Source organism: Salvia hispanica, chromosome 4 (genome assembly GCF_023119035.1).
Source record: "Salvia hispanica cultivar TCC Black 2014 chromosome 4, UniMelb_Shisp_WGS_1.0, whole genome shotgun sequence".
Taxonomy (NCBI): domain Eukaryota; kingdom Viridiplantae; phylum Streptophyta; class Magnoliopsida; order Lamiales; family Lamiaceae; genus Salvia; species Salvia hispanica.
In genome coordinates, this window is record NC_062968.1 from 55,461,698 (window position 1) to 55,475,858 (window position 14,161).

At 39.3% G+C, this 14,161-nt stretch overlaps 4 protein-coding genes across 4 annotated transcripts; 1 reads left to right on the forward strand and 3 right to left on the reverse strand.

The window, feature by feature from the left end:
• The first annotated feature begins 1,884 nt into the window (after positions 1-1,884).
• On the forward strand, positions 1,885-2,472 carry LOC125221443 (RING-H2 finger protein ATL5-like). Its single transcript, XM_048123563.1, has one exon. The coding sequence runs from the start codon at positions 1,885-1,887 to the stop codon at positions 2,470-2,472; it is 588 nt and encodes a 195-aa protein (XP_047979520.1).
• Positions 2,473-3,203: 731 nt separating this feature from the next.
• LOC125218357 (pectinesterase-like) lies at positions 3,204-5,910 on the reverse strand. Its single transcript, XM_048120010.1, has 3 exons — positions 5,525-5,910; positions 4,541-5,029; positions 3,204-4,045 (listed from the first exon to the last, which is right to left on the reverse strand). The coding sequence occupies exons 1-3, from the start codon at positions 5,880-5,882 to the stop codon at positions 3,342-3,344; spliced, it is 1,551 nt and encodes a 516-aa protein (XP_047975967.1). The 5' UTR covers positions 5,883-5,910; the 3' UTR covers positions 3,204-3,341.
• Positions 5,911-7,720: 1,810 nt separating this feature from the next.
• LOC125221444 (pectinesterase-like) lies at positions 7,721-10,398 on the reverse strand. The gene is made up of 3 exons (XM_048123564.1): positions 9,948-10,398; positions 9,225-9,698; positions 7,721-8,588 (listed from the first exon to the last, which is right to left on the reverse strand). Exons 1-3 carry the CDS (start codon positions 10,396-10,398, stop codon positions 7,885-7,887), a joined length of 1,629 nt encoding a protein of 542 aa, XP_047979521.1. The 3' UTR covers positions 7,721-7,884.
• Positions 10,399-12,522: 2,124 nt separating this feature from the next.
• Positions 12,523-13,668, reverse strand: LOC125221445 (putative F-box protein At3g21120). Its single transcript, XM_048123565.1, has one exon. It carries the CDS (start codon positions 13,666-13,668, stop codon positions 12,523-12,525), a length of 1,146 nt encoding a protein of 381 aa, XP_047979522.1.
• Positions 13,669-14,161: the final 493 nt, after the last annotated feature.

The following is a 14,161-nucleotide window of genomic DNA, read 5'->3' on the forward strand; positions in this document are numbered from 1 at the left end:
AGGTAGGTCTTTATAAAGCGACGAAAGAGGGATCGAAAAAATAAAATACAATTAACGGCTTTTTTGGTTAAATAAAAATAAGTTGTACAGAAAATTATAATACCAGATAGTATATTTTATTTGATGGATTAGTTGTCTTCCAACAAAATCATCAACACAAATATTTATCGATGTTAAAGGTGTAATATGATTGGGAGATATTTATACGTAGTCTAAAGAAAAAAGTACTTATATGAGTTTACTGTCTTTAAGTAAGTTTTTTAGAAACTTTTACTCCCTTTGTCCGCGAATAGAAATTCCGTTTCTCTATTTTTGTCCGTATCCGTGAATAGAAGTTCCGGTTCATAATGATAAAGAGATCCCACATTCTACTGACTCATTTCAGTCACATATCATTTAAAACTAATATATACATGTAAGACCCATATTCAACTAATTTTTTTCCATATACCTTTTTTAACATTTCTTAAAATACGTGCTGGAATGAAACGAGAATTCGCAGACAAAGAGAGTATTTAATAATACAATGGTACTTGTATGCAACTTTTTACTTATTTCAAATATCCATATATAAGTAATTCAAAATATTTAATAATTTAAGTAGAAATGATTTTAATTATTTTACTGTAACGTTTTCACCCTCAACCAAACTGCAGCTCATTGGGCTTATACACTATAAGCTAAGAACAAAAAAGAAAGCCCTTTAGCATATCTCTCTCATTTTAATTTTTGAGGGAACGACGCTGCTCATTTTAACATTTGTATAAAACAAACTTGATGTGTATAACTTTCCATATAGTATACTACTATACGTATTTTAATGTAAAATAATAAAGTAAGAAATCTATAGAAAAAGTACTTAGAGAAAGAAATTTATAATATATAAGGATTAATTCCGATAGACATAGGAAAATAGAAAAATAAAATTATGTTGAAGGTATAACTTTATATCATGTATTGGGTAAATAAAAATTACGTGCCAAAAACTCTATCAACCCCACCCCAAATAAAATTATTTCCCCAATATTACATTGCATAGTACCATAATCTAATCTTCTTCACACTAGCAACGACATTTTAAAAGGAGTAGGAGATATACGTGAACAAAATGTCTGAAATCTGATTCAAAGAAAATTAAAATTTTGATTTGGATTTTTTGAATTTTAGGTTCAAATCAGATTTTAAAAAAATTTAGATAGTGCGGATAAGATTGGATCAGATATTTTTAAAACTGAAGTATTCCAAAATCCAAAATATATTTATATACATACTCTATTTATTATACATAATAAAATATATTCTATCTATCATTTAGAAATAGTAACTATTTATTTTGGCCCGTCCTTTAATAATATCACCTACACATTTTTATTTTGGTCCGTCTTTTAAAACTATGCACTTTTCTTTTTATCTTTTTTCTCATTTACCAATTGCATATTAAAGCTTGTATGCTTCAAAAGATACCTTTTAAAAAATGAATAAAATATTATGAATATAAGTAAATATATAAAATTTATGCTAAAACAATTCTAATAATATTTTGTAGTATTAAATTTATTTAATTTATATATTTTTGTACTTTTTAAGATCCAATTTCATAATTGGATTTTTTTCAGATCAAATCGATTACACGAAATTTCAATCTTAAAAATCGAATGCTAAGCACTACCTCTAACACTAATTCAATCATTTCATTTGACTGAAATTAATAACTGAAATTTGGATGCCATTTTGACCTCTAACCAAAAGCGCATTAATCCGCCGCAGCGAATTCCCCAATTTACCCTGAAACTGAATACCGTCGAAACCTTACAGCCTCAGACCCTTTACTGTCATTACACATACCTCCATCGCTTGGAGTTTGACTTAAATTCTTGACTAATCATGCAAAATTTTCCTCATCAAGAACTTAGTTTTAACTTTCAACTCTCTCTCTCACACAAAATTGCGGACGAAAATCTTGAACGAGCGAGGGCGCCGGGGCCGGGGCCGGGGTGGGTCGGCGCATACGCATCGAGCGCGAAGGTAATTATCATCACTATCGCGTTGTTCCTCGCCTTCGTCGTTATCACGGTGTGCCTCCACCTCTACCTCCATCGGTATTACTACAGGCAGCAACGCCGCCGCCGGATCACGCGCCACCTCCGCGAGTTCAGGCTGAGCCCCGTCCCCATCCCCCGCCACGTCATGCTTTCCTCGGGCGACCAATACGGCCGCCTCGAGGAGGCCGTGGTGAGATCGCTCCCGGACTTCGTGTACCACGCGGACCCGGAGCTCCCGGACTGCACCGTGTGCAAGTTGGAATTCGAGGAGAATGATGAGGTGCGGCTGCTTCCCAACTGCCAACACTGCTTTCATAAGGAATGCGTAGACATGTGGTTCCTGTCTCACTCCACCTGCCCGCTCTGCCACTCGCCGGCCGAGCCGGTGGACGCCTCGGCGAAGAAGGATTTGGAGAGTGGCATCGTTTAGGAACATTAATATTTTGGGACATTAATCCATTATAGTGTATATTGTTCTTTTATTTGTGAAAAATACACATTAATAAATTTCTACATTTTAAAAACTTTTTAATTGAATTATATACACCTTCCAATTTCCCTCAAATTTTCGACGTGGGATAAGTTTGGACTCAACATCTACACATATACTGCGTCCGTCCACAAAAAATAGACCACTTTGTTTATGGCACGGGTTTTAATGTAAAATTGGTAAAGTAAGAGAGAGAGAGAAAAAAAAAGTAGGTAAAGTAAGAGAGATAGAGAGAAAAAGTGAGTAAAGTATGAGAGAGGGAAGAAAAAGTGGGAAAAGTATGAGAGATAAAATTTCCATTTTAAGAAATTGATCTATTTTTTGTGGACGTCCCAAAATAGCAAAAGTGATCTATTGTTTGTGGATGGAGTGAGTAATAAAGTACTACTACCTCCGTCCACAAAAATTTGTCCCATTTTTGCATTTCCGTCCGTCTCCCAAAATTTGTCCCATTTCACTTTTACTATTTTTGGTAGTGGACCTCATATTCCACTAACTCATTCCTACTCATATTTTATTATAAAACTAATATATAAAATTAGGACCCACAATCCAACAACTTTTTCAACTCACTTTCTATTACATTTCTTAAAATCCGTGCCCGGTCAAACCGAGACGAATTTTCGTGGACGAATGTCGTAATAAATTTCTACATTTTAAAAACTTCATATGATCAAAACATATACATCAATCATACAGGTGACATACTAATTCCTAATAATTGTAAAATAAGATAAAAACTCCTAATTGAATATCATAGCCTAGTTTTACATGTCTCACTTGTTAATTAGAAAATTAAATTAGTATGTTCATTTAGGGTTGACCATTCCTCCAACATAAGGAATTGCAGTGTTCTTAATCCAGCTGTCGTCGCCGTCGTAGACCTTCGCCGGAGTGAATTTATCGGCGAGATCCGGCGTCATCTTCTGAATGCCCTTCCACGTCACCCTTTTCGCGGTGGCGGCCCCTTGCCCCCGGTTCTTGTACTCGCCGTAGTAGAGCGTGTCGAGGCCCCACGTCCCCATCCACTCCGTCCACCCCTCGGGCGCGATGAAGCCGTCGATGTTCGACTCCATCACGATCGTCCTCGAGAACGCCTTCATGGGCCGGCCCAGGTACGCCTTGGCCGCGGGCTTCACGGTGAAGAATTCCTTCTCCACCGTGATGCTGCAGTTCTGGAGCACCGTCACGCCCACGGCCCGGCTGTCGTTGCGGGCCTGGGCGGTCACCGTGCAATCTTGGTTGGCGAGAGGCTGCTTCACCGCGACGACGCAGTTTTGGAAGACGGCCTCGGCGTCGCCCCAGATGATGTCCATGGTGCCGGAGATGTGGCAGTTGCGGTAGAATTGGCGGTAGATGTGGGCGTAGAGGGTGCTCTGGTGGCCGCTCATGTGCACGTTGTAGAACACCGCCTTGTCCCCGGAGACTCGCACTGCTATCGCCTGGCGCCCCGAGGCTCCGGCCGAGTTCTCGATCTTGATGTCCTTTGCCATAAAGTCATCACCATCAACAGCTACAACACCATACGTCTTAATTAGATTTTAAATAACGAAATTTGGTTGTGATCAATCTTATAACATTTGAAAATAAAATACTTACTCCCTCGTCCCACAAAGTTTGTCCTAGTTTGACCCGACACGAATTTTGAGAAATTGTTTGACTGTATTAAATGGAGGTATGTGGTGGAATAAAAGTCCCACATTGATAAAATTGTGGTGTGTATTTAATGTCTATTTTTGGAAAGATTTAAATTGGGACAAACTTTGTGGAAAGATTTAATATGGTGTGTATTTAATGTCTATTTTTGGAAAGATTTAAATTGGGACAAACTTTGTGGGACGGACAAAAATGGTAAAATGGGACAAACTTTGTGTTTCCTCCCTCCTCTCCCAAAATTTGTTACAGTTTGACCGGGCACGAGTTTTAAGAAATGTAATAAAAAGTGGGTTGAAAAAGTGGGTTGAAAAAGTGGGTAGACGTGGGTCCTAATTTTGTAGGCAAAGCTTACCTAGAGTTGCAGTTTGGAAGGTAGGGATGCCCGATACGAAGCTTTGGCTACCGGAGATGACGGTCTTGGTGGGGCCTTCTCCGACGAGGACAACGTTGTTGGCGCCACCGGGGACCTTGACGACCTCCTTGTAAACACCGGCCTTGATTTGGATAATGAACAACTTGGTGCTATTAATGGGCGCGGCGGCGATGGCTGCCCCGATCGTCTTGTATTTCCCGCTGCCGTCAAGCGCCACCACCGCATTTGGCGTGAACTTCCCCGGAGCCGCGCCAAGGAGGCTTCTCTGATGCGGATCCACGAAACCCGGGATTCCGGCGTGGACTGTCTCCATCACTTTCTGCTCGAGGACCCTCTTCGAGCCGCTGAACAGTTTTCCGAGATCGAGCGCCTCGAAAAGCTTTGCCACACCATCGACTATCGCGAGGCCGTTGCTGAGCATCTCGCCGGAGGTTTTGAGCAGTTCCTTTATCTTCTCGCCGGTCTCCCCTACCAACACATAGGCATCATTCCGTTTGCAAAATTATATCTAATGATTGAATATATTTTGTGTTAGGTTCATAAGATTGAATCCCACAATTTAATACTAGATGAATAGTTTTATGATAATTAGTCATAGCTGCCCCTTCAACTAAAGTAATCCTACAATTTATTTTAGATGAATAATCATATGATAATAGTAAGTCAAGACAACCGAACAATACATTAGGATTAGAGTTTTTGATCTAGAAACAAGTTATGGAAAAATTAAAAACAGTACTGCCTCTGTCCGACAATAAGTGAGTTAGTTGAATATATTACTATTTTTATTAGTGATTTTATAATAAAATATGAGTGATATGAGTCAACAGGATGAATAGTACACTTTGCTAAAAAAGAGTACAAGTGATATACTTAAGACATTTAATGGCCTATAGACAAAAAAGGAAAAATAGAGACATTTAATGGCGGACGGTGAGAGTAACATAATCATAACTAATTTACCGGTGGTGTTCTCGAAAGCGTCGACGCAGGTATCCTTGCAGGAGACACCGGCGCTGAGCCATACCTTGACGTCGTCGACATAGTCTTCAACGTCGCTGACCTCGAATTTGTCGATCCTGGCCATCGATCTTTTGATATTGTTAACGGTGGTGTTGAGGACCTGCTCGCAGACGACCAGCGCCCCCTTCGTCCGCTTATCGGTGGAGGCGTCTTGGTACGTCTTCGACTTGGTGATGGCGGTCCGGAGGTTCTCGACGGTGGAGTTGAACGACGAGAGAAGAAGCCCCTTGGGCTCGCTGCTCTGGGCCTCGGAGAGGGTCTTCTTGCAGGTTTCTTTGAACTCGGCGTTCGCGCACATCGTGTCCACCTCGGCGGCCGGGGCGGCGCCGGCGGAGACGGCGGAGATCATGCTCGCCGCCAGGAGGAAGGTCGCCAGGATTGCCTTATTCATATCGCCCATTTTGTTAACTTATTTTCTACACTTTTTTTGGGAATGTGGAAAATATGGAGTTTATATAGTTTAGGAGATGAGCGTTTGTGGTAGTGATTTTGGATTTGTTGAGAGTCTAAATATGGATAGATACTTGGAAATTGTGGGGTGGAGAGATTTGGTCTCTTGCATGCAAAATTGGTGGACGTGGTATGAATTATTTTTTTTGCATAATAAATTACTAATTTGAATGTATATTGATTGTACTAGTTTTAGATGTATATGATATTACTCTTCCATGAAAGTTTGTCCCATTTTTCTATTTCCGCCTCCCACAAAATTTGTACCATTTTCACTTCCGCCCACCCGCCCGTCCACTAACTCATTCATACTCACATTAGAATAAAACTACTCCCTCCGTCCAAGTGTAAGAGTCACATTTTGCCATTTAAGTCCGTCCCAGTTTAAGAGTCACATTTAGAATCTACCATATATGGACATAAAATTTAACGTCATTATTTATCAAATTTACAGTCAAACGTCATTACTTTTATAAAAAATAAAACAAAACAAAATTCTAAACATACAAAAAGTCAAAAGGGTCTCACTTTCAACTACCTCAGTTCAATTATTACACACTTGAACAACCACTATCTCACTTCATTTATTACACACTCCACCAATTTCTTAAAACTCGTGTCATAACTAAATCTTACTCTTAAAGTGGGATGTAGGGAATAATATATAAAAGTAGGATCAACGTTCTATTAACTTTTTCTAACTCACTTTTCATTACATTTCTTAAAACTCTTGCCCAGTCAAAGTGAGACAAAATTTAAGGGACAGAGGGAGTACTGTTTACATGACTGTTTGAATATATGGCATCGTTTAACATTTGCAGTGTCGTCTAATATGATTATCCTATTTTCACATAAGATACAAGTTTACAAAAAATATTTCGGTATTGGATAGTTACGAACAAATCTAAATTTCGTAGTTTTTTCTAGAGTAATTTTAAAAATTGCTAGAAAGACTAGATTTGAATCGATCTTCATTATTTTTCTGGTAATTTTCCCTTATACACATGGAATGGTGTAATGAGAAGCTGGAATGTGACTCTTGCTACTCAATATTGATTTTTCCCCCTTTATTCAAGGGAGGTTTTCGTAGTCATAGTTGCACGATTTCAACTGTTTATCTTTCTCCCCGTCCCCAACTTGTTTATTATTCCTTTTTCTGGCAAATGGCAAGCTATAATTTCATTATAAAAATACTTATATAAGATGAATCCATAATGATGTAATGCTTGTCTAATAGTGGAGTTATGAAATATAATTAACTAATTAAGTATAATTAATTTAAGTAAATTCACTTTTCAAATTTTATGAGATTGACTAAAATTTGACAAAATTGTCATTTTAAAAATTATTTTCCCGTCTAAAATACTACCTACGTCCCTAAAAATTTGTCCCATTTCAATTTTTACCATTTTTTGTAGTGGACCCCATATTCCACTAACTCATTCTTACTTACATTTTATTATAAAACTAATATACTATTATAAAATTAGGATCACAATTCTAACTTTTTCAACTTACTTTTCTTTACATTTCTTAAAATCCATGCGGATCAAACTGAGACAAATTTTGGAGACGGCGGAGGTAGTAACATCTAGTGACTAGTACTACCAATTATTCTCCATTTATCTGTATTCAAACAATATTTCAGTTGAATTGATCTTATTAAAATTATAAGAAGATGAAAGCTTGAAACTCAACCAAATTTCAATTGGGTTTCGATATTAGTTTTGAATCGAACCGTAAATGGACTGTCTCATATATAAGAAATACTATAACATAGTATTAAGATGTCCCACTTATTATAAAGTGCAATATACTAGTATATGCCACACTAAACTGAAATTAATTAATCACTTAGGGTTGACCATTCCTCCAACATAAGGAATTGCAGTGTTCTTCACCCAGCTGTCATCGCCGGCGTAGACCTTGGCCGGAGTGAAGCCTTCCGCCAGCTCCGGCGTCATCTTCTGAATACCCTTCCACGTCACCCTTTTCGACGTATCCGCGCCTTGCCCGCGATTGTTGTACTCGCCGTAGTAGAGCGTGTCGAGGCCCCACGTCCCCATCCACTCCGTCCACCCCTCGGGCGCGATGAAGCCCTCGATGTTCGACTCCATCACGATCGTCCTCGAGTACGCCTTCATCGGCCGCCCCAGGTACGCCTTGGCCGGGGGCTTCACGGTGAAGAATTCCCTCTCCACCGTGATGCTGCAGTTCTGGAGCACGGTCACGCCCGTCGCCCGGGTGTCGTTGCGGGCCTGGGCGGTGACCGTGCAGTCTTGGTCGGGGAGAGGCTGCTTCACGGCGATGTTGCAGTTCTGGAAGACGGCCTCGGCGTCGCCCCAGATGATGTCCATGGTGCCTGTGATGCGGCAGTCGCGGTAGAACTGGCGGTAGATGTGGGCGTAGAGGGTGCTCTGGTGGCTGCTCATGTGCACGTTGTAGAACACGGCCTTGTCCCCTGAGACGCGCACGGCCGCGGCCTGGCGCCCGGAGGCTCCGGCCGTGTTCTCGATCCCGATGTCTTTCGCCATGAAGTCATCACCATCAATGGCTACAATTACATGTGACACACAAAGATTGTAATAGTAATAATGAAATTTGATGAAATTCTTTATACAGTTTGCAAAATGGGATATGAAATACTTCTCACTGTCCCACAAGTTTGTCCCAGTTTGGTCCGGCACGATTTTAAGAAATTGTTTAACTTTGTATTATGTGGAGGTATGTAGTGGAATAAGGGTCCCATATTGAGGAAATTGAAGAGTGTATTTAATGTCCATTTTTGGAAAGATTCCAATTGGGTGATTTTGAAACTATATTATTTATTTAAGTTAAGAAAAGAAAAAGAAATTAGCATATAAAGAGAATAATAAAGAGAAATTAAAATTTCATAAATTAATATTCCATTATTCTAACAAAATCTAACACGTTATTGTTGGATATCCACCATTTAAACATATATTTATCTTTTTCTATTTATAGTAAGTTGGCTCGCGTTTATAAAAATATAGATGAAAGTGAGACCTACAATCACTAACACTTTTTATTAATATTTTTTTATAAAGTCAAATAACTTTTTAAAATATAAGATTAGTCAAAATGTGTTTTTAAATGGCTATTTTCAAAACTTGTGAGTGCATAATATGACAAAATTTGTGATTTGAGAATTGTGAACTAGATCACTCACAAAGGATTGCAGTCTGGAAGGCTGGAATGCCGTCTGTAAAGCACTGTTTGCCGGATATGATAGTCTTCGTCGGGCCTTCTCCGACGAAGACGACGTTGTTAGCACCGCCAGGGACCTTGAGGACCTCCTTGTAAACTCCGGCCTTTATTTGGATAATGAACAACTGAGTACTGTTCAATGGCGCGGCCGCAATGGCTTCAGCAATGGTCTTGTATTTCCCAGTCCCGTCCTGCGCCACTATCGCGCTCGGCGTGAACGTCCCCGGCGCAGCGCCAAGTAGGCCCCTAGCATGATGGCCGAGAAACCCGGGGAACCCGGGGACACCCTCCCCAAGGACCCTCTTGGAGCCACTGAGCAGCTTTCCGAGATCAAGCGTCTCGAAAAGCTTGGAGACGCCAGAGACTATCGCGAGGCCGTTGCTCAGCAGCTCCCCAGAAGTCTTCAGCAAGTCCTTTATCTTTTCCCCAGTTTCCCCTGTACCAAACAGACCCTTAAATTAATTAAAAAAAAAAAAAACCCGAGAAATGATAGGTTGTATATCCTGTCGCCATCAATTCCATGTACCAAACAGACCCTTTAATATAAAAAAAAAACAAAAAACCCTAATTTCGAGAAATGATATGTTGTATACCCTGTCGCAATCAATTCCATGTACCAAATAGACCCTTAAATTAAAAAAACAAAAATCAAAACCCTAATTTCGAGAAATGATATGCTGCTTACCTGTGGTGTTTTCAAAGGCGTCGACGCAGGTGTCCTTGCAGGTGAGGCCGGCGCTGAGCCAGACCTTGACGTCGTCGACATAGTCGTCGATTTGGTTGACGTCAATTTTGTCGACCTGCTTGAAGGATCTCCGCATGTTCTCGATGGTGGTGTTGAGGACTTGCTCGCACACGGCGAGGGCGCCCTTGGTGCGGGGATCCGCGGCCGCGTCTTTGTAGAGGGCGGATTTGCGGACGGCGGTTTTGAGGTTGCGGATGGTGGAGTTGAAGGCGGAGAGGAGGAGCTCCTTGGGCTCGGTGTTGTTGGCGTTGGCGAGGGTCTTTTCACACGTCGCCTTGTACTCGGCGTTCGCGCACATGGCGTCGATCTGGGCGGCGGCCGACGCCGTGGACGCCATGAGGAGGAAGGTGGCGATCGCCGCCACCGTTGCTTTGTTATTACAATACCCCATTTTTGGGACTTATTTTCTTTATTTATTTACTTAAGTGTTGGTGAATTGATCTCTGTTTATTAGCTTGAGGTATTTATAGTTTGGGAGATGAAATTTTGCGTGAGATTGGGAAATTGTGGGGTGGAGATTTGGATGCATTTTCCGGCGGCACCGGACAAGTATTATTACTCAAATAAGTAAGGATTGTTGTAATGTGTGGTTTAAATTTGATAATCACGTTTTTAATTGTTCAATATCAAATTGGACCAATTTTAGTATGTGAGGTCTATATATGCAGTTTTATTTATATAGTTAACATTCAGTCCAATTCGTTAACTTTACATGCCCAAGTATCAAATTTTTATTCTTCCAATGTTAATTATACTTAAGACTAGGATTCATTACTAATAAAAACTAACCCATTATCAAATGAAAAGAATAATAATGCTGGCTCTTTAGAATTAAAAGTAGGCCAAAAAAGAGTAGGGGTGGCCCAACACATGACGGCCCCAGCTCTGCCGTTGCCATGCCGCCTCCGGGAGCTCGCCGCTAGCTTGGTCGCCGCCTTGAGGTTTCAGCACTCAAATCTTTATATTTCGTATAATTAAAAGTTGTTAATCCAATCAAAGTTCACTTAATTTTCGTTGACCGTTAAAAGTTTGACAGCTCCATCTAAAATGAACTAAATCCGGACCGTTTTCATTTGTTCAGGATGTAATAATTCAAATGATAATGCTTTAAACCAAAATCATAAAATCGTCATATATTTAAAACCACTAGTATATGAAAATATGGAGACTGTTTTGATGAAAAAAATCCCACTTGCTCATTGATATTTCTCTATTTTAAGTTAGTGTAATTTTTTTGAATATAAATTATATTTAATGCATAAATATATTAATAAAAACATTTAATTTAATTTAAAGAGTTGATAAAGTTTTGTTGAATTAGTATGCAATTTAAATAAGTATGTACATATAATTGAAAAGGTATCTTATTGAACATGCATATTATTTGTCTGACAAAAGTTATTCTATATCTGAAGTTTTAAACTTCTACTAACTCTTATTTTTCTGCCCTTAAAACTCAAATAATTAATTTAAGCCCAATATCCTAATCTAGTTCATACTATATTTTTAAGGTAAAACATCTACTATAACAGTTGGCTTCCTCCTCCCAAAATCAATGCGCAAGACCCATGAATGAGCGGAGAACCGTAAATATTTTAATAGCTCTTGGACCATTATATCTGTTCTTATTGTTACAGTCGTACAAACAGTTTTACCATATTATTGTTGGAATTTATAAGATATATGTTGGAAGTAATTAAGTTTGGAGGAAATATTTGAGAGGAGAATGTGCGGAATATGGAATATGTGGGAAATGTTTTAGGAGATGTTGTTTATGTGGGAAAATAAATGACACTCTTAATTATAAAACTTTCTCAACTTCTCAACTTATACAAAATGTTACAACCCACTCCTATTTATAGGTAATCTAACTCATTCTAGAATACTCTACTTAATATTTTTATATTCTAAATAACTAGATTTTTTCTCTATAAAAATTTAGATATTTTAAGATAAATATCTATATTCTAGAGAATTCTATCTATAGTTAATTCTAACAAAATCAAGTTTATATGGCAATAATCCAACATCCCCTTAAACTTAATTTGTCATTCCGAGCAACATCCTGATCTTGATAAAGTCTTCGTACTTGAGGGGCTTTGTGAAAATATCGGCAACTTGATCTTGTGATTTCACATATTCGACTTGGATATCCTAATTTGCAACGCTGATCTTGTGATTTCACATTCCCGACTTGAATCTCCTGATTTGCAACGCATTCTCTGACGTAGTGGTAGCGGGTGTCGATGTACTTGAGGGGTTTTTATCGTAATTCTCATCCATTGATGTTAAGATTCACTAATGTAGTGTGTGATCATAGAGCTTTCATTAAATACTAGAGTACTCCATAAACTGGAAATTTGATAAGGGCCGTAACCTTAGTGCCACACCATATATAACCAAATGAAAGTTAACAAAATCTCATCACATAAACCAAAAGATAAATAACTTGAGATACTATATATTTCAAAGTTCATATAACTAAGTAAAGAAAGTTAATAAAAAAAACTAGCACCTAAGGCAAAACAAAGCTTCCTCTATGCTCAAAAATCTTGAGCTTTTTCGTCTTCATCTCGAAACATTTAACACATTTGTTATTACAATAATCATAAAGTACTAAACACCCAGTCTTAGCCTTCAAAACAACACAACCCATCTCACACAAAGCCAAAGCCTTGGTTATGACAAGGCCATCAAATGGTCCAATTCTCTTCATCCGATCCCACTGCAGCCTATTCTCTTCAACTCTCAACCAAAATATGTTCAACCACTTAGGATCTTCCTGATCACCGGCACTGAACACCAGAAAAGAGTCATCACCCTCTGCAAAAATCTTCATATACCCATACCTCTTTACAATCTCCACGTCTGCCATCTCCAAGATACGTAAACCCTCGTTCCTGAAGTCGAACGACACAATCACATCATTATCGTCCTTGTCAAACGCTATCCAGTGCGAGAAGGAGCCGTTCTTGCACTGAGAATTTATAGGAGAGACAACACACAAATCATGAGCAATAATATCGCTGCCGCCGACGGTCAGCCCCCTCCAAGAATTCGTCGCTTTTGAGTACACCGACGCGTGTAAGTAGTAACCGATTTTGTAGCACGAAAACAGCTGCACCACTACATAATCTTGTGCAACCTCATCGAACCAAATCCCGTGGTTGTTGCACAACCTGTGACGATGATTTGGTTCAAACAACATTGAAATAGGGTTTGGTGGCAAGATAGTGATGAGGCCTAAACTAGGGTTGCATATTGCAATGGGTGCGTCGGTGGCCCTGTAGTAGATGCAGATCAGGCCGTTAGAAGGCCCGGTGATCACAGCACGTTGGACTGCATCCGTGGGGTCGAGGCCAAGCTTCAGATGGTAGTCCAGGATTTCCTGGGAAGCTGGCAGGGAGTTGTTGTGCAGCTTGCCGTTAAACATTGACAGTTCCGGAACTCCGTCTTCTCGTAAACTGAACTGCACGAGTAGCGTGTCGTCGTCGCTGTCGCTGTCGCCGGCATGGTGCTGAATGTGCGATTTTCTGAAAGGTTTAGAATCGATGTGATCGCGCCATGATTTGCAGACACTTCGGAATCTCAAGAGGGATGTGAATGGACAATGCAAGAGGATTTCTGTTACAATGTCGTGGTTGAGGAGATTGGAATCCATCTTGTGTTTTTTTTTTTTTTTTTTATGGTTGATTTTTGATGGAATTCGCTTTATAAAGAATTTGAGATGGAACGGCGAGGGTTTAATAAGTTTCACTAATTCAATTTGTAGTAGTATTAATTTTCTTTTTAGAATTTTGAGCGTTAATGATGCTTTTTTTTTTCTTTTCCTTTTCCTTTTCTAAATCGGATTAGGAGAAAAAAAATATAAATACGATATTTGAGCGTTAATGGAATGTGAAGGATATCTTTCTTAGTCTCGTTGGATGCCAATGTCTCATTCACATTGAGTTCAGATCCAGGATCCTTATTTTCTTTTGGCTTCACATCATTAATTATTCCGAGGTAAATAATTAAAATAAATGAAAATATTGTTCCAACTTAATCACTAAAAAATATTGCCAATTAGTGATGGATATTTCCGTCACTAAGAGCACTCCCAATGGCACTCCCCCCAGTTTTTAGCCAACCCCTACAATGGTTTCTCCCTTATT